This window comes from Neodiprion virginianus, chromosome 5, assembly GCF_021901495.1.
Source record: "Neodiprion virginianus isolate iyNeoVirg1 chromosome 5, iyNeoVirg1.1, whole genome shotgun sequence".
Taxonomy (NCBI): Eukaryota; Metazoa; Arthropoda; class Insecta; order Hymenoptera; family Diprionidae; genus Neodiprion; species Neodiprion virginianus.
In genome coordinates this window covers 29,382,355-29,401,556 of record NC_060881.1, presented here as the reverse complement: position 1 = coordinate 29,401,556, position 19,202 = coordinate 29,382,355, and the positions used below count along the sequence as shown (strand labels likewise).

General features: G+C 36.8%; 3 protein-coding genes across 16 annotated transcripts; 2 read left to right on the top strand and 1 right to left on the bottom strand.

Moving 5' to 3' along the window:
- The first annotated feature begins 1,088 nt into the window (after positions 1-1,088).
- Positions 1,089-14,814, top strand: LOC124306225 (SET and MYND domain-containing protein 4-like). Of its 12 annotated transcripts, XM_046766647.1 has the most exons (7): positions 4,201-4,219; positions 6,614-6,813; positions 8,401-10,402; positions 10,497-10,531; positions 10,611-11,541; positions 11,952-12,570; positions 12,670-14,814. In XM_046766647.1, exons 5-7 carry the CDS (start codon positions 10,618-10,620, stop codon positions 13,143-13,145), a joined length of 2,019 nt encoding a protein of 672 aa, XP_046622603.1. In that variant the 5' UTR covers positions 4,201-4,219; positions 6,614-6,813; positions 8,401-10,402; positions 10,497-10,531; positions 10,611-10,617; the 3' UTR covers positions 13,146-14,814. The 12 variants fall into 12 exon arrangements, with proteins under 12 accessions (XP_046622602.1, XP_046622613.1, XP_046622605.1 ...); XM_046766646.1 differs by adding an exon at positions 1,089-1,479 and having other exon boundaries at positions 2,044-4,219; positions 6,625-6,813; positions 8,401-11,541; XM_046766649.1 differs by having other exon boundaries at positions 4,199-4,219; positions 8,401-8,545; positions 8,760-11,541.
- On the top strand, positions 2,047-2,634 carry LOC124305624 (loricrin-like). The gene has a single exon (XM_046765205.1). It carries the CDS (start codon positions 2,047-2,049, stop codon positions 2,632-2,634), a length of 588 nt encoding a protein of 195 aa, XP_046621161.1.
- On the bottom strand, positions 13,472-19,185 carry LOC124306224 (dynamin-1-like protein). Of its 3 annotated transcripts, XM_046766644.1 has the most exons (9): positions 18,702-19,185; positions 17,155-17,719; positions 16,666-16,913; positions 16,047-16,577; positions 15,682-15,867; positions 15,303-15,452; positions 15,131-15,233; positions 14,810-15,021; positions 13,472-14,634 (listed from the first exon to the last, which is right to left on the bottom strand). In XM_046766644.1, exons 1-9 carry the CDS (start codon positions 18,801-18,803, stop codon positions 14,578-14,580), a joined length of 2,154 nt encoding a protein of 717 aa, XP_046622600.1. In that variant the 5' UTR covers positions 18,804-19,185; the 3' UTR covers positions 13,472-14,577. The 3 variants fall into 3 exon arrangements, with proteins under 3 accessions (XP_046622600.1, XP_046622599.1, XP_046622601.1); XM_046766643.1 differs by having other exon boundaries at positions 15,131-15,452; positions 18,702-19,179; XM_046766645.1 differs by having other exon boundaries at positions 15,131-15,452; positions 15,757-15,867; positions 18,702-18,830.
- Between the last annotated feature and the right edge of the window lie 17 nt (positions 19,186-19,202).

Sequence of the window (19,202 nt, the reverse complement as noted above, 5' to 3'; positions counted from 1 at the left end):
TTTCATTATCTAGCAGTAACATTGAGCCGACGGTAGCATCAGTTGCTTGCTGGCCATTCAAAATGACGTTTGAAATTTGGATATCGGTTCATTACAAAAAAAATATATGAGATTATGTTAAAAAAATTACGTTTTTGCTGTTTTTTAGCACTTGTGGTGGTTATTCGAATTTCTCACCAACTAAACTTCAATGAAATTAAATTTGCTTTTCATCATTCGTTTCCCTATTAAAAAACGAAAAGATTTATCTACTTACCAGTCCAATTATTGCTTTCAGAACGATTTTACGAACAAAAACCATGAGTTACATGGTAGAAAAAAAGATACATGTGTCTAGTATTAAGACTCTCAATAAAATATTTAAAGTCATCTAAGTCTCTTATATTATATTCATATCATTTTATAATTACCTTATTTAAATTTTTTCGTTTAATTTCAGCATCAACCACACACGAATCTATGGTTTTTATTGAGAAAATTGATTTCAAAATGCCGGCACCGATTAAATCGATTATTTTTTCCCGGTCGATCGATTACAATCGATTATTTTTTATAGGATTAAAGTATCAATTATCATTGTCCTAACAGAGAGACCTGTCCTAATTACTTAAGTATCTATTTGATATAGTAAGTGAAAGATAATCGAACATTTTCACCTAAAGTGAGAAATATTTTGAATGAAACTGTAAATTATCAAAAAACTTTTCCGCTATTAATTAAAACTGCATACTGAAATTTACGAAATTTTCGTTTTATATTCACTGTTTCAAAAAAATACGAAATAATCGATTAATCTATTCATGTTTACCCTTTCAATCAAGTCGTGTTCGATTATTTTTTTGGACTCGATTCGTCGACGTATCCATAGCAGTCCATAGTATCCATGGATAGTACCATAGACAAGTTTTAGCATAATGGCCATCTCTATTACGAACGCCATCTGACAGACAATCATCATAAGACATCGCATTTACTGGGGAGGCAACGCGATCGATGGGTACTTTCCATTTACTGACTCAAGACGACTCGTGTCGGTGTTTCTGTTGTATTCCTTTGCCTAGATTGGCCGGTTACACCAGAAATAGCGACACAAGTCGATTTGAGTCAGTAAATGGTAAGCACCCGATAACGTGACAGAACTCAATTTTGGGATGCGTTTGCGACACGGCTTACGCTAGATCACGAATAGGTTACTCAATCCTACAATAAAAACCTGAAAACATCAACCGCATGTTACACGTAGGAATATCACGTGCTGAACTAATGATAATGTACTACTCTGTGATGAAATTTTAGCCATTGACCTTAGTTTTATTCTGATTATGATTACATGGAGCGCCGTTGTTTGGCATATTTTGACTAAAATTGCGTTACTATAAATAACTCCAATATAAGTTCGTACCGCGAGACGGTCTTGGTTAACAGCGGTGTGATATAGTCATTATTGATGACTTCTATCTGGTATTAAATCACGAAAAGGTAAGCAGGGAAAAAGTTTGTGGATGGTTTTTTTCGCACATCTCCAAACTTACGATTATCAATTATATTTCAGGCACATATTATATATCTCGTAAATGCGGAGAGGCAAAAAACCACTCAAGCAGCCGAGTCGTAGTGTTCACCATTGAGAGTGTTGAATGGTAGCACCTCAATGCGTGGTATTTTCCGTATCTCGTATAATCAGGGTTTAGAACGCGAGAAACGTTTATAATACGTACGTATTACGTAAAAGATTGACGAAATTAGTCTGCAAGTTGAAATTGTACGGATGCTGCAATTTGGATAAGATCTGAATTCGTAACTGGAATAAGCTATTCCCAATTCTAATAGATATTGTTTGTTTCCATACATGTTAATCATAACATTTTCCCCAGATTAACATCCGTACAATTGGTAAGCTATATACATACCTATACTAGGTCAGAATGAAACGATATATACAATATGACAAGATACAGGTATACCTTTCAAATGCAAGGATATTGATCTTCTAGAGATCAGTACGTTAGGTCAAGATAAACTACACAGGTTGAAACATTTTAGACCATGTCGGACTGCGGAGGAGACTGCGGAAGTGACGGTGGGGACTGTGGAAACGACAGCGGGGGTGGATCGTATGGAGGCGACTATGGTGGTGGAGACTCTGGAGGCAGTATCGAGATTAAATCGTGTGACGACGATTATGTTAGTGGACACTCTGGAGGCAGTATCGAGATTAAATCGTGTGACGACGACTATGGTAGTGGAGGCGACCATGGTGGTGAAGGCTCTGGAAGCAAATGCAAGAGTGGATCGGGTGGAGATGACGATTGTAGTAAAAACTGTGGAGGCAAAACTGACAGTGGAGAGTTTGGACGTGGATACTTTGGAGGTGATATTATTGACCTTGAAGATTACCACCATGACAGCGCAAACGTCTGGCTCCATGATGACGATCCTAGCACGTACAGAAATGTATACACCTCTCCACACAGTTCTTATTACCGATCCTCGCGGCGAGGAGTAGGAAGAGTTGGAAGCGGTTCTTCTGATTGCTATTGTCCGGATAGCGCCTCTGCGAAATGCATAACAATCACAATATACGTAGTTACCGGAATGCTTGTATTCTACATTATATTAGTAATGATGCGATGATCGAAGTCTACCAACTCTTTCAGATCTAGTCTTTACTGACCGCGTTAAATGTCACTTATTTTTGCTATTATCAAAGTCTACGCATCATGGATATAAAAGTGCTGAATACAAACACACAAAGAAAATTAATTTCCACGAGATCTGATACAGCTCATTAGGCTAATTTGAAAACTGATTAAATAGGGCAGCAGGTGCCGAATTGTAAAACAAATCGTTCACAACAAAGCACAATGGAGACGTAAATATTTTTATATGAAAAAGTATACTTCTTGTTATTTCTAATAAGAAAATTTTTATCGCAGTAATAATTATACACTTTTCGTGCTGTAGATTTTCACTGGTAATTACCGCCGGTCTATTTTCAATTAATATAAGGCATGTTCAGCCAATGACGAAATAATGTTTGATAATATTTCAAAATATACAGGAAACAAAAAGGTTTCTGATAACGAAGATGGGGAAAACTCATTGTAGAATAGTATTATAGCGCATGCGCTGCTTTATGACAAATGATCTTTGTTGCAGGCGTTATTGGGCATGTTCACATTCCTATAGAAATTATTCCACCTATGCGAATTACTGCCAAACAAAAATTGATCAGAATTTTTTTCACGACGCTTAACTGGTTGACTGGCATTGTATATGATACATGATGTAAAAAAAGTTGTGCCAATTCTGCTTATGTATCATACATGATGAAATCGAATGACTTCCTTGTTTTTCAACCAATTTGAATGAAACTTGGTGTACAATGGTTTTTGAGGTCACTGAATCTGAATCTGGCAATGGAATTGCAAAATTCAATATGGCGGATCCCAAATGGCCGACCCAAAATGGTTACAAATGTCGATATGTTACAGAGATTTTAGCATAATTTTATATATAAATAGGGGATGGGAGCTGGCAAATCGTAATAATAACCCCCAAAATCGATTCAGCGACTCAAAACATCTCTATATTCCAAATATTATGTGATTCGCTTTATTTTTGGACTTTGCCAGTTCGAGCATGAATAGTGCAAAATGCCATGCCAGTCAACTGGTTAAACATTTGACCTCATATTTTTCTATGTAACTGAAAATATTGTACTTATATTGACGTGCGTGTTTATTGTCACGATGTATATTACAAAAAATGTGTAAATAAATATTTTATTTTAGATACTTTGTTAGATACTTCAGATATTTTGCTACTATGATCTCGTGTGATTGGCACGATCACGTTACAAATTTTGCGTAAGATCAGTTAGCAGATTTTAAACAACAAAAATAGTTCGCAAACGCGCGCCAACTTGCACGACTATATGTCGGAGACAACGAACGTGCCAAGTTGTCAAAAATTGTTTTTGCATATCTCTGACTTTAGAGAGCAACTGTATCAGTAAACAGACCACATTTACGTCGATGTGTATATTTGTACGTAATTTCGTAACACAAATACATGAAGAAAAAAATCATTTCGCGTAATTGACACCTCATTGAGATACGATCCTGCGTAAGTGTTTCATTCGCAATCTTTGTACGTGAAAAGATGCATTGTACATACTGTGTGGAATGACCCTGGTAATAGTGCCAAAAACAACATTGTATGTATACACCACGTACTATTGTTTGGTTGAAGAACTAAAGCAAGCAGCCCCCTGACACTCGCCACTGCTCGTATACTAAAAAATTGTACGCGTTTTGTCCCCGTTTTTTAGTTCCTCTACGTGGCGCTAGTAGACTTTTGACATGCTTACTGACCGCGCGCAAGCTTTTCAGACACCTACTAGCGCCACTAGTATGGAGATTGGCGGCAGAATCGAGGGACATTTTGCGAACCACTTTTACCAGCGTGTGTCAGAGGGCTGACTAAAGCTTGCCAAGTAACATATATTGGGTGCTTTCCATTTACTGACTCAAGTCGACTTGTGTCGCTATTTCTGGTGTATTCCTTTGCCCAGATTGGCCGGTACACCAGAAATAGCGACACAAGTCAGTAAATGGAAAGCACCCATTTGCTCTCGTTTGTTGGAGCGACTAAAATCACGTGATTAATGTGCAAGTCGTTCGCAGTTCGAATTACTATCGTATAAGTCAAGTTTTTTACGGTTATGTGTTGGAAATGGGTTTCTGAAATGCGAGATCGTTTATACCGATGTCAAAAGCAAGCGTTTTACCGTAATTTAAATATAGAGACGAAATGATGGGATTATCACCGTTAGCTTGACTAGTTTCCCAAGTTCAAACTAAAATGCACATTTTCTCGTCTTAAATTATCCGGATTCACAGTAAGTTTGCGGTGCTGTTTGAGAAAATTAGTACACGCCCCGACGCAAATAAATCATGCAGTAATATTTTGCGATGGGAAAAAATCGTATTGATATAATTGATAAAAAGTCATCCGCGTGGAAAAAGATCGTACCTTTACCAGTTGAGGAAGATCAAAATGTAAAATCTAAATTTAGAGGTTTATCTGTTTCGATTAAGTACATACGTACGAATGTTCTATAGTCAAAATAATACCAATTCAACGATCACTCTAATAAATATAGTTATTCTAGCGGATACAATCATTTAAAATGTGTTCAATAACTGGGTGAGTGATACAGAAAGCAAATTAGAATCTCCCCGTGTGTCTACACCGAATTCCGTTTGTTAGAAAAATTTTGTTCCAGAATCCGAATGAATAGCTATTCCGATACAGCTTATCGCTCCGCGACAGAGGGTAAATTTTTAAAAAAATTCGTCGACCAACCAAAGAGTGAAAACGCTAATAAAGTTATTGAAATAGTTCGAGAAATCCCCGAGCTTCGTAATTGTTTTTTACTCCCATGAAGGATGCAATACAATATCAATTTATATGATTAAAGTATCAATTATTATCATTATCTTAGTTACTTAAGTAACTATTTGATATAGTAAGTGAAAGACGAACGAATATTTTTACCTAAAGTGAAAAATATTTTGAATGAAACTGTAAATTATCAAAAAACTTTTCCGCTATGAAAACTGCATACTGAAATTTATGAAACATGCTCCAAGGGCCATCTCTACTAGGAACGCTATCTGACAGACAATCATCATAAGACAATCATCATGATCAACGTGACAGAACTTAATTTTGTGGATTTTGTTTGCCACGCGCTCCATGATCACGAATATGGTTACTCAATGCTACTATAAAACACCCGAAAACATCAACCGCATGTTCCACATAGGAATATCACGTGCTGTAAATGATAATGTACTACTCTGTGATGGAATTTTAGCCATCAACGTTACTTTTGATTACATGGAACGCCGTTCTTTCGCATATTTCGACGAAAATTGCGTTACTATAAATATCTTCAGTATAGGTTCGTAACGGGCAATGGTCTTGGTTAACCGCGGTGTAGTATACAGTAATATAGTCGTAAGGCATTTTTTTGCGAATACAGTGGTATAAACCAGTGGTATAAAACGTCGTTGTTTCTGGTATGTGCGGAGCTTAACTCTGGTCAAGTTTATACTATAAGTTGACGTCACACTAAAACGCTCTGGTTCGTTCTGTTCGTGATTAAAGGCGCGAAATATTGGGAAGAAGACTCAAGTGCAGAAATGAATTCCAGTTTTATTAGTATTTAACAATTTCTTCCCCATATTCGTTGATACACTCAACATATTCCATATCTACTTCCCGATTGTATATTCGCCTGTATTTAAATTTCGACTCAGAGACCACCCTGCTTCTAATTCAACCACTTTCGATTACGCTACAGAGTAGGGTTTATTCTGGTTTTATACCAAAACCGCTTGCTCCGCCCCTACCGGAAAACACCAGAGTCGCGAAAACGCGTTTGGTACCTTTTGGTACACATTGGTTGCTATACCAGTGCTCGCCAAAAAATGTATTATTGTTGACTTCTCTCTGGTATTTAATGACGAAAAGGTAAGCAGGGAAAAAATCAGTCGATCTTTTTCTTCCGTTTCCAGCACATCTCGAAACTTACGATTACCAGTTATATTTCAGGCACATACCATATAATATCTCGTTCATGCGGAGAGGCAAGCAACCACTCCAGCAGCCGAGTCGTCGTTCATCATTGATTGTATTGAATGGTAGCACCCTAAGGCGTAGTACCGCTGGTAGAACTGACCACAATTTTCCGTATCTCGTATAATCAGTGTTGGAAACGCAAGGAACTTTTACAAGACGTACGTAAGTATTATACTGTATAATACGTGATAAGTTTTTTGATATCGTATTATACGCGTTTCAAATGGCACTTGCGCACGAAAATATAAAATTTAAAAATGACGATATTCGATGGCTTACCAACAACTTTCAATCGAAGTAACGGAGTGAGGAAATTAATAAAGAGTAGATCGTGATACGTATTTTATTCCGCAGTAATCACCACGTTCTATTATTTATTAATATATATTAAGCGGTGGCGTCAATCCCTGGGGACCGACAGTCAACTTATCATTTATCAATATTTCAAAATTTTTCATTTTTGTGGCAAAAAATTTAACACGTGATATCATTGTTAACGGAAGTATCTATTTTCGTAAACTTTAGAGAATATACTTAAACATTAATATACTTATACATAAACATCTTCAATTTGCGATAATTCTTTGCTTATTATTATCCTTTCTCTGTGAGGTGAAAATGAGATTTCCTTCCTGTATCAGTGCATTCTAAAAAAAATATTGTTCGACCTAAAAAAACTCTGGGATGCAAGTGTTTATGGGAAACGCAAAAGCGTAAATCACCTTTGTCCCAATACGTATTTATGCGCGCTCATACAAAGTAGCAGTACGACTTTTTTCGCGCGTGCATTACGCGTCGTGCTCAGCGAAGGTATTAATTTGGATGATACTGTATTACTTCTGTGATTTCCCTTTAAAATATATGCTAACAGGTCTTAAATGCGTTTCCGGATTTTAGTGGAAGAGAGGGATGCATGTAAAAGTTTAACGAAACCGCTAAGTCGATATACCTGTAAAATACAGTACTATACATGTGACGTACAAAACCTCATTACACGCGTAGATTCCCAACCTTGTTTGCTCTACTGTTTTCCTAGTTGACTTTTTAGAGCTAATGGCTCAGTCCAAATGCATGAAAAGTTGAAAAAAAGCAAGCTTGACGATGAAAACACTGGGGTAACTAGTTACTTTGGAATATCAGTGTAGGGTTAAGCGATCATTGCGAACCTTAATTAACTCGCTTTTGGGGTCTTATCCAAGGTGTAACCACTCATCAAAAAATTGGGGCAGTAGAATTTCAAATGGTGCGAAATGTTTGTAAAATATGCTTTTGAAATAGTATGAAATACCTAGTGTGAAACAGTACGAAAAACAGTTGTGAAATGCGTAATGGTTGGAACACGAACATGCCCAGTAGTTACCCCCTCGGTCTTAGCGGTGCGGCTGGCTTAAAACATTTTCTCCACCAATGGCATAAGCTAGATTGATACATAACGTTTTTAATTAGTCTATTCTTGTAATTTGTCTATTTGATTTCGCTTAGCCGGCACGATATTAGTCTGCAAGTTGAAATTGCAGGGATGCTGCAATTTAGATACGATCTAAATTCGCAACTGGAATAAGCTATTCCCAATTCCAATATATGTATATTGTTTGTTTCTATACATGTTAATCAGAATATTTTCCCTAGATTAAAACTCGTACAATTGGTATGAAGCATACATACCTATACTAGGTCAGAATGAAACGTTTTTTACGATATGACGAGATACACGTATACCATTGAAACGCACAGGTTGAAATATTTTAGGCCATGATGGACTACGGAGGCGACTGCGGAGGCGACTACGGAAATGACGGTGGAGGCTATGGGGGCGACTGTGGAGGTGATATTGGTGCTGTTGAAAATTACCACCATGGCAGCGCAAACATCTGGCTCCATGATGATGATCCTTGTACTTATAAAAATGTTTACACCTCTCCACACACTTCATATTACCCACCCTCGCGGGGAGGAGTAGGAAGTGTTGGAAGCGGTTCCGATTGCTTTTGCTCGGATCCCTGCTCTCAGAAATGCATAATTATCACAGTGTCCGTAGTTACCGGCATACTGATATTCTACGTTATTTTACTAATGATACCATGATCACAATCTACCGACTCTTTCAGATTTGGTCTTTACTGCCCGCGTTGAACGTCACTTATTTTCGCTATTATCAAAGTCTACGCATCATAGATATAAAAGTGCTGAATACAAATACGTGAAGACAATTAAATTTCCGCAAGATCTGATGCAACTCATCGGGCTAATTTGAAAACTGATTAAATAGGACAAAAGGTGCTGAATTGGAAACAAAAAATCGTTCACAACTAACTGCAACGGACACGTCAATATTTTTATGTGAAAAAGTATACTTATTGTTATTTCTAACGTTAAATATATGAACTTTATTTTGTGCTAATAAGCTTATTAATATAAGAAAATTTTATGTCGTAGTATAATGATACAGTAGATTTTCACTGATAATTAACGCCGTTCTATTTTCAATTAATACCAGGCATGTCCAGCCAATGACGAAATAATGTTTAATAATATCTCAAAGTATACAGGAAACCAAAAAGGTTTCCGATAACGAAGACGGGGGAAACTCATTGTAGAATAGAATTATAGCAGACACGCTGCTTTACGACAAATGATCTTCGTTGCTGGCCTTATTGGGCGAATGCGAATTACTTTTAAACAAAAATTGATCACAATTTTTCTCACGACGCTTACACATTTGACCTCATATTATTGTATGCAACTGAAAATATTGCAATTATATTTACGTGCGTGTTTATTTACACAATGCGTGATACAGAAAATGTCTGAATAAATTTAAGTAATTTTAAATACTTTACTACTATCAACTCGTGTGATTGGCCCGACCACGTTACAAATTTTGCGTAAGGTTAGTTAGCTGATTTTCAACAACAAAAACAGGTCGCAAACGCGCGCCAACTTGCACGACTATATGTCGAAAACAACGGACGTGCCAAGTTGTCAAAAATTATTTTTGCACATCTCTGACTTTAGAGAGCAACTGTATCAGTAAACAGACCAAATTTACATTGATGTGTATATTTGTACGTAATTTCGTGACATAAAAAAAGAAGAAAAAAATCATTTCACGTAATTGTCACCTCATTGAGATACCACCCTGCGTAAGTGTTTCGTTCGCAATCTTTGCACGCACATAGATACATTGTACATACTGTGTGGAATGACCCTGGTAACAGTGCCAAAAACAACATTGTATGTATACGCCACGTACTATTGTTCGGTTGAAGAACGAAAGCTTGCCAAGAAATATATACTTGCCCTCGTTTGTTTCGAGCGACTAAAATCACGTGATTAATGCGCAAGTCGTTCGAAGTTCGAATTACTACCGTACAAGTAAATTTTTCTTAACGGATATTTGTTGAAAATGGGTTTCTAAAATACTAGATCGTTTATACTGATGTCAAGAGCAAGCGTTTTACCGTAATTTAAATATAGAGACGAAATGATGGGATTATCACCGCTAGCTTGACTAGTTTCCCAAGTTCAAACTAAAATGCACATTTTCTCGTCTTAAATTATCCGGACTCACAGTAAGTGTGCGGTGCTGATAAAGAAAAGTAGCACAGACTCCGATGGAACTGAATCATACAGTAATATTTTGCGATGGAAAAAAATCGTACCGATATAATTGATAAAAAGTCACCCGTGTGGAAAAAGATCGCACCTTTACCAGTTGAGGAAGATGAAAATGTGAAATCTAAATTTAGAGGTATATCTGTTTCGATTAATTACATACGTACGATTGTTCTATAGTCAAAATAATATCAATTCAACGATCACTCTAATAAATATAGTTATTCTAGCGGATACAAACATTTAAAATATACTCAATAAGTGGGTGAGTGATACCGAAAGAAAATTAGAATCTCTCCATGTGTCTACACCGAATTCCGTGTGTTAAAAAAGTTTTGTTTCAGAATTAGAATGAATAGCTATTTCGATACAGCTTATCGCTCCGCTACAGAGCGTAAATTTTTCGAAAAATTCGTCGACCAATCAAAGAGTGGAAACGCTAATAAAGTTATTGAAATAGTTCGAGAAATCCCCGAGCTTCGTAATTGGACAATAAAAGAATCCTATCGACCAAAATGTGATAAAGAGGCTGAGAAATTTCTAATTCAATCTGCTCAAACGGTAAAACATGATGAAAAAATATTCCGACTTACAAAAGCGGTATTTGCGGCCAATATTAACAACTCTACAGTGTTTCTGGACGCTCTGATGGACCGTATTCGCTGCTTCTTCGCGGCTGAATATTTCAAAAAATGTTTGATGGATTGTCAACACATGTCTTCAGTTTTGAATGAAAAAATTTTCCCAAATTTAAACGAAAGAGACCATCAAATCTTGAAAATGGAATGTTTGTCCTACGAAATAAGGTGTCTAAAAATCTTGGGAGACACAGAAAAGGCGAAAATTTTAGCCAGAGAAGGTATAAGGGAAGCAAAACACTTCTTTCAATCTATAGAACAACAAGGTGGAGAGCAAATAAGCGATGAAAAAAAGTTAGAAAAACTTTCCCCGTTTCTCGGCGTTTTGAATGAAAAATATAGCCATAGTAGAACATCCGATGCTCAAAACGATGATCAGATAGCTATCCCCAGAGTTTTGGGTAAACAAAATGAAAAGTTACAGAGCTGTTCAGACGCCGTAGCCCTACAGTATGATCAGACAAGGGGCAGGCATTTAGTCGCTACAAGGAATATAAAAACTGGTAGTGTTTTGCTAGTTGACGAGCCTTTTGCTTGGAGCACTGATGAAGCAATGCTCGAAAAAAACTGCCTTCATTGCCACAAGTCTTTAAAATCTACGGAGACCGTTAAAATACCATGTCGCAATTGCCAAACAGTGAGTAATCGCTTAAATATGTGACACAAATTGAAATTCCAAATAGGAATTCTATGCTGGAATTGTACAAGTTTTACTATCATTTTTTCTAAAAACCGAATTGCTTTAAAAATTTTCCAAACAGAAATGAAGTCTGTATAAACAAAAAAAAAATAAAAATATCTGTTTTTTCTGCAATTCAGTTACAATAAATTGTCGCACAGATCGCAAAGCTTTTCACAACTTTTTTTCAACTGTTTAGAATATTTCATGCGAAGTTAGCGAGACGAATTTTTACTATAAAAGTATGGACTTCTTTCCTGAAAAAGCAAAATTAAACAATATTATGTTAATGAGGAGAAATTGTATAACAACAATTATGCACAGATAAGATCAATAATGACAATGATGATAATAACGATAATTTTCAGGTAAATTATTGTTCGGAGGAATGTAGAATAGAGTCGTGGGAAAAGTATCATCGCTGGGAGTGTACAGTCTTTGATTACTTTTATAGTATGAAGGAAATACAAAGTTCACGACTTTTGTTAGCATATAGGGCAACCGTTATGCTGGCGACACGAAACATGGATATAGAGAAAGACGATAAACTGAGTGCTGACTTGAAAAAGTATCATTCGGATAATGATATTAATAAAAAGAGACTAGAAATTGGATTAAATAAAGAATACGACCCGATGGACTATAGCACTGTTTATTCGCTGGAAACGAATTCCAAAGATATCGACCCAAAGGTGAATCTCATGCATGCGTTACACAGCATACTTCTGGCTAAATGTTTCAGATACGTGTCCACCAAAATATTGCCAAAAATTGAAATTGGTGACGACGAAGAACACATTTTAGCATCGGCAACCCTTCGCCATTTGCAAGCAATAAATTCCAATGCATACGAGATAGTCGAAAATGTTTTGGATAAGGGCACTAAAGTCTGGGAACCAAAAACCGTTGGTGGAGCAATTTATGCAACGGTTAGCTTGACAAATCACAGCTGTTACCCGAATGTGGTTCGCCATAGTTATCCTAGAGGTAAATTTTGATAATTTCTCTACAATAATTGGGATGAAATTAATGATATAAGTCTAGAAATATGGCGTCGAGATTTCATTACACAATTTTACATTCAAGGAAAAGTCGTCGTACGAGCTATACGCTTCATTCCGAAGGGCACAGAAATTTTGGATTGTTACGGACCGCATTTTCTGCGCGACATTAAATCAGAGAGGCATAACTACCTCTTTAAAAAATACAATTTTAATTGCAACTGCGAAGCTTGCAGCAAGAATTTGTCACTACCACTTTCAGATTTGTTGTACAAATGTAAAAAATGTGTCCAGATTTGTGAGAAGTTAAAAAATTCTTGCAGAAAGTGTGCTACCAGAGTTGATAGAGCGAAAACAAGTAAGATTGTCACCGAATCTGTCCGACATAGATTGATAGCGATTCAAAATATGTTGGATGGAAATCATATGGCCGCTTTGCCTATATTGTTGCATCACGCTGAGCTACTTGATAAAACAATTTCGGATTATAGCATGGAGGCTGTTAGGACTCAGCAAGCATTAATACAATGTTTCAATAGTGTAGGTTGCACATCTAAGTAAAGCATTTGGTTCTCGGGTTTCGGTCTTGAATAAATGACAGATAATGTGTTAGTTAAACTATATAAAAACGAAGATGAAAGAAAACGGGCAAACGTTTTTAATATTACTGCTTATGATTTATTATTGGATTCACACTCATGATACTTGGAATTGTCTAAAAAGAGAGAGGAAAAGAAAAACACTAATGAAAAAAATTAAAAAAAGAAAAAAAAATAATGTATATATAGAAGAGAAAAAAATCGCCTAGCAATAATATCTAAGAAAAATTAATTATGGATAATAATTAAAAACAGTACAATTGTAGAATCAGAGAATTTTTTGCTCGAGTATATGAATATAAACGAACGACAAGAATATATTAGCGATCTTTGGATTTTTTGCGCAGTAATTCTATTTTTTTTTTTTCGACGTGAATTTCACTCTGTTTTTCTTAAATATATTTACAAAGTTTAAGCATGGCAGAAAGTCAAACTTCTGTCTAACTTTTTTTATGTACATGAAAAAATCTAAAGAGAGAAAAACAAGGGGGGAAAAGTATCGATATTTGCCTTTCTAAATTTCGAATTTTGCTGTAATACCTCGGTTACAAAATTCGGAATTACGAACCGAAGTAATAGTGAATTTCTTGATACAGCGAAAAATGTCGGTACGTTTTTTTTGCAGAAAAATGGTTTAAACTGTATTTTTGAAAATTTATATACCATAAAGAATTTCAGAATTTAACGCAGACAGCGAAAACAGCCTATGTGAATTCGGCTTGCTTTTATAGCTTTGAATCGTTTAAAAATTAATGCGTGATTACCGGCACGTGCGCGCGTTTCCTATTTCCTAGTTTTTCGTAATAATTGTATACGTCATTTTTATACAATAGTACAGTAAACATCATTAACAATTAGAATCAATTAAAAATATAATAATTAATACAGCACTACCATTTTACATGTATACCTCGATGCCTATGCCAGGTATACATTCGACACTTATGTTTCATTCCCGAGTAAGAATTCACACACGAAATTGCAGTCGATAACTACGCCATAACTACGAATGATAACAATAAGTAAGATGGGGGGGAAAAAAAAAATAAAAAAAGAAAAGCTCCCTGAAATAAAAATATACACTCGATTCTATTTTCCATGTGAAGTTTTACACTCTTTGTTCTCCTGAATACCCTTGACATTAACTCGAATACGATAATTTGATTTCTTAAATTATGCATTCGAAGAACTTGGAACTTTGCATTTTTAAGAATTGCATACTCGAGCAGTTTTCAGGATATTGGACAACCGCTTGGAAAACAGAACCGTTTGATTCAACAGGCAAATGGCATTAATTCAATCAATTACCGGCGTATGTCCAGACGCAAGTGATATACCTATTTGTTACTAGCATTTCTGCACCTGTGCATTTCTCATACGACTAGTGACGATGATCACCACATATGTGTCTCACGAATCTCGCTTATGATGTGCCCAGCCTTTGTTAGTGCCTGTAAATGATATAAATATAATTATACACCATTCTTCAGCGATCGAATAATTGTATGAATTATATTTCCATTGTCCTTAAAGCGGGTCTCTCGATCGGTTAACGTTTCGAGACTCCCAGGTGAACAAACGATAATATTTGCGAGGTAAAAAAAAAAAAATAAAAAATGTACGCACTTTGAGCATATCAGCAGCTTCCCTACGCCTCACGGCGATGTGTTCGCTCTCATTAAGTAACGACTCAATGTGGTCCGTTTTGTACAGGTGAGTGACCAACTCGCTCTGTAAATTGTCCTTAACGTAATTAACGAGGAAATGCATAACAGCCTTCGGTACGCTGTCCTGAATTGATTTTCTAACTATGTAAAAATACGACTTGATAAGACGCTCTGAAAAGTATAAAATAACATTAATTATTTATAGTTGAACAAAACTGTAGATTAAAAAAAAAAAAAAAAAAGACGAAGATCGAACCATTAATCATTCCAGATATCTTACCGATCACATCACAGTCACGTTGCTCACGATCACTAAGCTTCCGAGAAGTTTGCATCGGAACTTCTGGGAGTAGATTTACTGGTTTTTGCTGTGGCGATCCCCGCTGTAAATCCGAAACAGAATTTGGGCTAGGTGTAGGATTAGGAATGGGACTTCCATCCCTATATCTTACTGGAGATCCATCGATGGAATTGCCGCTTGTTGAATCAGACTTTACTTGCGGCAGCAAGTTGCTCAGCAGCCAATGATTTGCTTGTGCCTCTTTACTTTGTTCGTTATTAAATACTGGTGGCTCCTCACGATTGTTGACTGCTTTTTGATTCTGACAAAACATTGTTACCAAAGCTTTTATGTGACGAAAATATTTGATTGATTGTAGTTGATCAGGAAATTTTTCAACTTGCGAGATAAAAAAGACAATATAGGTATGTTCTGAGAACAATAAAATTTTCTCAAAATTCTGTTCAGAAACATTCAATGGTTGATAGAAATAGACGAAAATATAAAATTGTTCAATTTAAACCAAGAATGGATCATCTATTATTGCTCACTTGTTCGGAAGGTAGAATCGTACTGCCTGTAGAAGTATTTGAAGAAGCAGATATATGTCTTTTACTGGGTCTTACTTGATCCGCCTCTGCATTCTTTAATAACGAAGAGACTAGTGCCGCATCTTTGTGAAAATCTGGATGTTTGGTATTGATGTAAGCAAGCTCGATAGCGACCAAATTCTCCACCTTGTAAACAGATTCTCTTGGTTAATTATAACAAGTGCCGAAATAAGCGAAAAACTAGTCGCAACGTCGTTACAAATAAGGTAAGCCGTTCAGGCAAGTCTAAGTGAAATCGATGTCAATGCTCCATTTTCACAAAACGCAGACCAAAGTTGCGTGTAATGTATTTGAAATATCTTCACCATAGAATTAGTTGTCGGTAATCGTCGGCGTAGAAGATGCGTAACAACGTCGACGATCCGTTCGTGTAGTTTTGGAAAACGAAGCATTTCTTGCTGAACTTCGGTGCCGCAGTGTTGAATGATTCTCTGCATCTCTTCGTGAACTAGTTCGACGCAGCGTAGCGAAGGCTCTTCGAGTCTCCTGATCTGTCGCTTGACCAGGAGTTCAAACGAGACCTCAGGAACAAAGAGAGCCGGTCTGGGACCCGTCGCATTTCGAATTGCAGTCAAAATATCCATCCTAGTTAGACCAGCCAGTGGATGAATGGAATCTAGTGTTCGTCCAAATGTCTCGTGAAATATGTAGCAGATACGAGCACCTCCACAGAGCTCGGTAGTCTCTATATTTCTTGCCGTTCCCTCAATTGTCGAACAGTAACTGCTCGCAAACTTGGTTATTATCTGAAGCAGTGTCTGGCTCTTGTCTCCCACATCCTCTCCGTACGAGTTTAGAAGTGTTTGGAATTGGGAGACCATCACATTCACGCGTGTCTGTTGTTTGAATTAATAATTGTTACGTGGCCGAAGGAAGGGACCAGATTTACATGCTCTCCTGACTAACAATTTAGCAAAGGCTTACCTTTAAATCGGGAAGGCAATCGCGAATATGATGCATTAAAAGTCTGTTGAGGGTTTTTGCTAAGTAAGGAGTGCCGTTTCTGTTTGCCAAAGTAGGATATTTTCGTTGCAGGAAGGCAGCTTCGTCCTTAAGAGCTTCCTGGATAGACTTGTTATTCATTATGTCTTGCTGTGAACGATTTACAACTCCTATGATCCCCAGCTTCACAGGAATCACCCGTCCGCACAGGATATCAATCGCATCCGTTCCTCAAACCCAAAATAACAAGCGACTCTCAAGCAGGGTTGTATAAATGAATGATAAAATAATTCCAAGAAAAATATAATTGTTCGGGACAAATTTTCAGATCAAGATTAGCTAATCAAATCAATTCTTAAACTTAACTCCAGTTTAAGAGAGAAAAAAAAGAAGGATAAAAAGAAATACGTCGCCACAAAATTCAATACATCAGATATCAGTTCAAAGTTACTATTTAGTTGGTCAAATTACCAGCGTCCATTAAATCCAGTTTAGTAACAACTGCGAGGGTTCTCCTTCCATCGGGATCAACGTCTTTGCTGAGTTTGAGGCTCTCGCTGGTCGCCATGTCCGTGTTTGCAGTTACAACGGCCAATATTATGGAATTTGGATTGCAAATGTGTTTCAGAACCAAGTTTCTGATTTGCGCTTCAATATCCTCGGGCTGATCGCCAACGGGGACCTTGGTGATCCCTGGCAAGTCGACGAGTGTCAGATTTACAACCGAGGTTGAATAAACCTTCAGATTAATCGGTTCAGGACAAATTCCCTTGTTGGATCCAGCCATCCGATTCGTTTCAGCCTCAATTTCCAACCTGATATCATCGAAGTTTGTAAATATTTTATTTTTAGTGTGCAAAAATACACCCCACTCGTCAAGGGTCAGCGTCCCATCTTCGGCTGTTCTGTGCTCCCTGTCATCTTTCGGCGCATAAACGAGCTGAAGAATCAACGGCCTACGAGTCACTATACCAGTCCCTCTGGGCAGAAACGAGCGGCCTACCAAACTCTCTATGACGGACGATTTCCCAGAGCTCTGCATACAATGGAAAACATATATTCTCATTTCATTTGTCGGATATTCTTTTCATTCTCAAATGGGATAATGTATGGATAACACAAGGGAATTGGAAGAGGTAATTGACCATAGAAATAAACATTTTCCCAAACTATTTGTGACTGCACAGTTTTCTGGAGTTCTGATTCATAGTAGAAAATTATTCCTGGAATTAGATTCATTTCAATTTATCAACAATTCTGATGACTCTCAACCTCAAGAATAAGTGTTTTCATAGTTTGGCACAGGGATTAAAATTTTTATCTTTGAAAATCATTAGCAATCACTAAATAACTAATACCGGAAGTGGTAATGAAAGAAAAGTAATTTTGGAATGGGATAACGTTTTTTTAAAGTTTCACTTGTATGTTCATTTTAATGATTGTTGAATTGGAAAAATAGTTTTTGCTGGATCCTGTTAAGAAAATTCATATTTGTTGTCATTCACAGATCATGCAATGTAACCTAACAATGAGAATCTAAAAATTGGAGAAATGTTTTATGAAAGTAGGCGTTAAGGTGGACGAATAATTTAAGAGTAAAAATGAAACCAAAGATGGATACAAAATTAAAAAATAGTGTTTAGTTCAAAGAATTGATTTGCAAGATTCCATTAGGAAAAGAAAAAAAATATGTTTTCTTTCATCACTGGTCTCATCAGCAAAAAATAAATTCAACTGTAAGAAAATGCTAAAACTAGAAAAAATCATCGAAAAAATAGAAACTTTTAAACGATAGTAATTTTAATGAGTGAAGTAAAATAATTTTAGTCTAATATTCTTCGAATTTGAAATACAATACCTGAAAAAGTCATATCGACGACAAGTAGGATCACAAAGATAAAGGATCAAGGATCCGAGGGCAAGATCGGGCTTTTAAGGAAGAAACGCGAGACTGTCTAAATCAATGGTTTGAAACGTACCGATACATTGTCAATAGTATAGGTGAAATTATAATTAACCTGTGTTCCGAGAACGACGATTTGAGGCAATTGTATGGCGTCAGCACCAACGGTGTTGAATACATCTTGGAGTTTATTTATCACTGGAATTAGGGCCTCCATGATCGACGACGACGAGGTTAAGAGTAGTCGAGGAATACCACGATTTCTGTACAGATTAACGGAGCCTGAAATTCTAGCCACCCGACGAAAATTACAAGCTGAAGAACAATCGGAAGATTGAGGATACTGCGATTCCAACAGTTACGAGCATCTACACCACCTTCAACAAATCCGGCTCGAACGTATGCAGAGATCGATGGATTATCGTTTTATTCTACAGAAACTAAAACCTAGGCGGTTTCTGCATCGATCGTCGACGAAACCGAAACCTCTCATTAACCCAGCGATACCCTTTTTAACTCACTACTCCCGTTTAATCCACCGGCTGAATTCACTCGGCCAGGAATCGTCAAGCCGCCATCTTTACTCTCCTCAAGGCGGTCGATTGCGAATTGGATC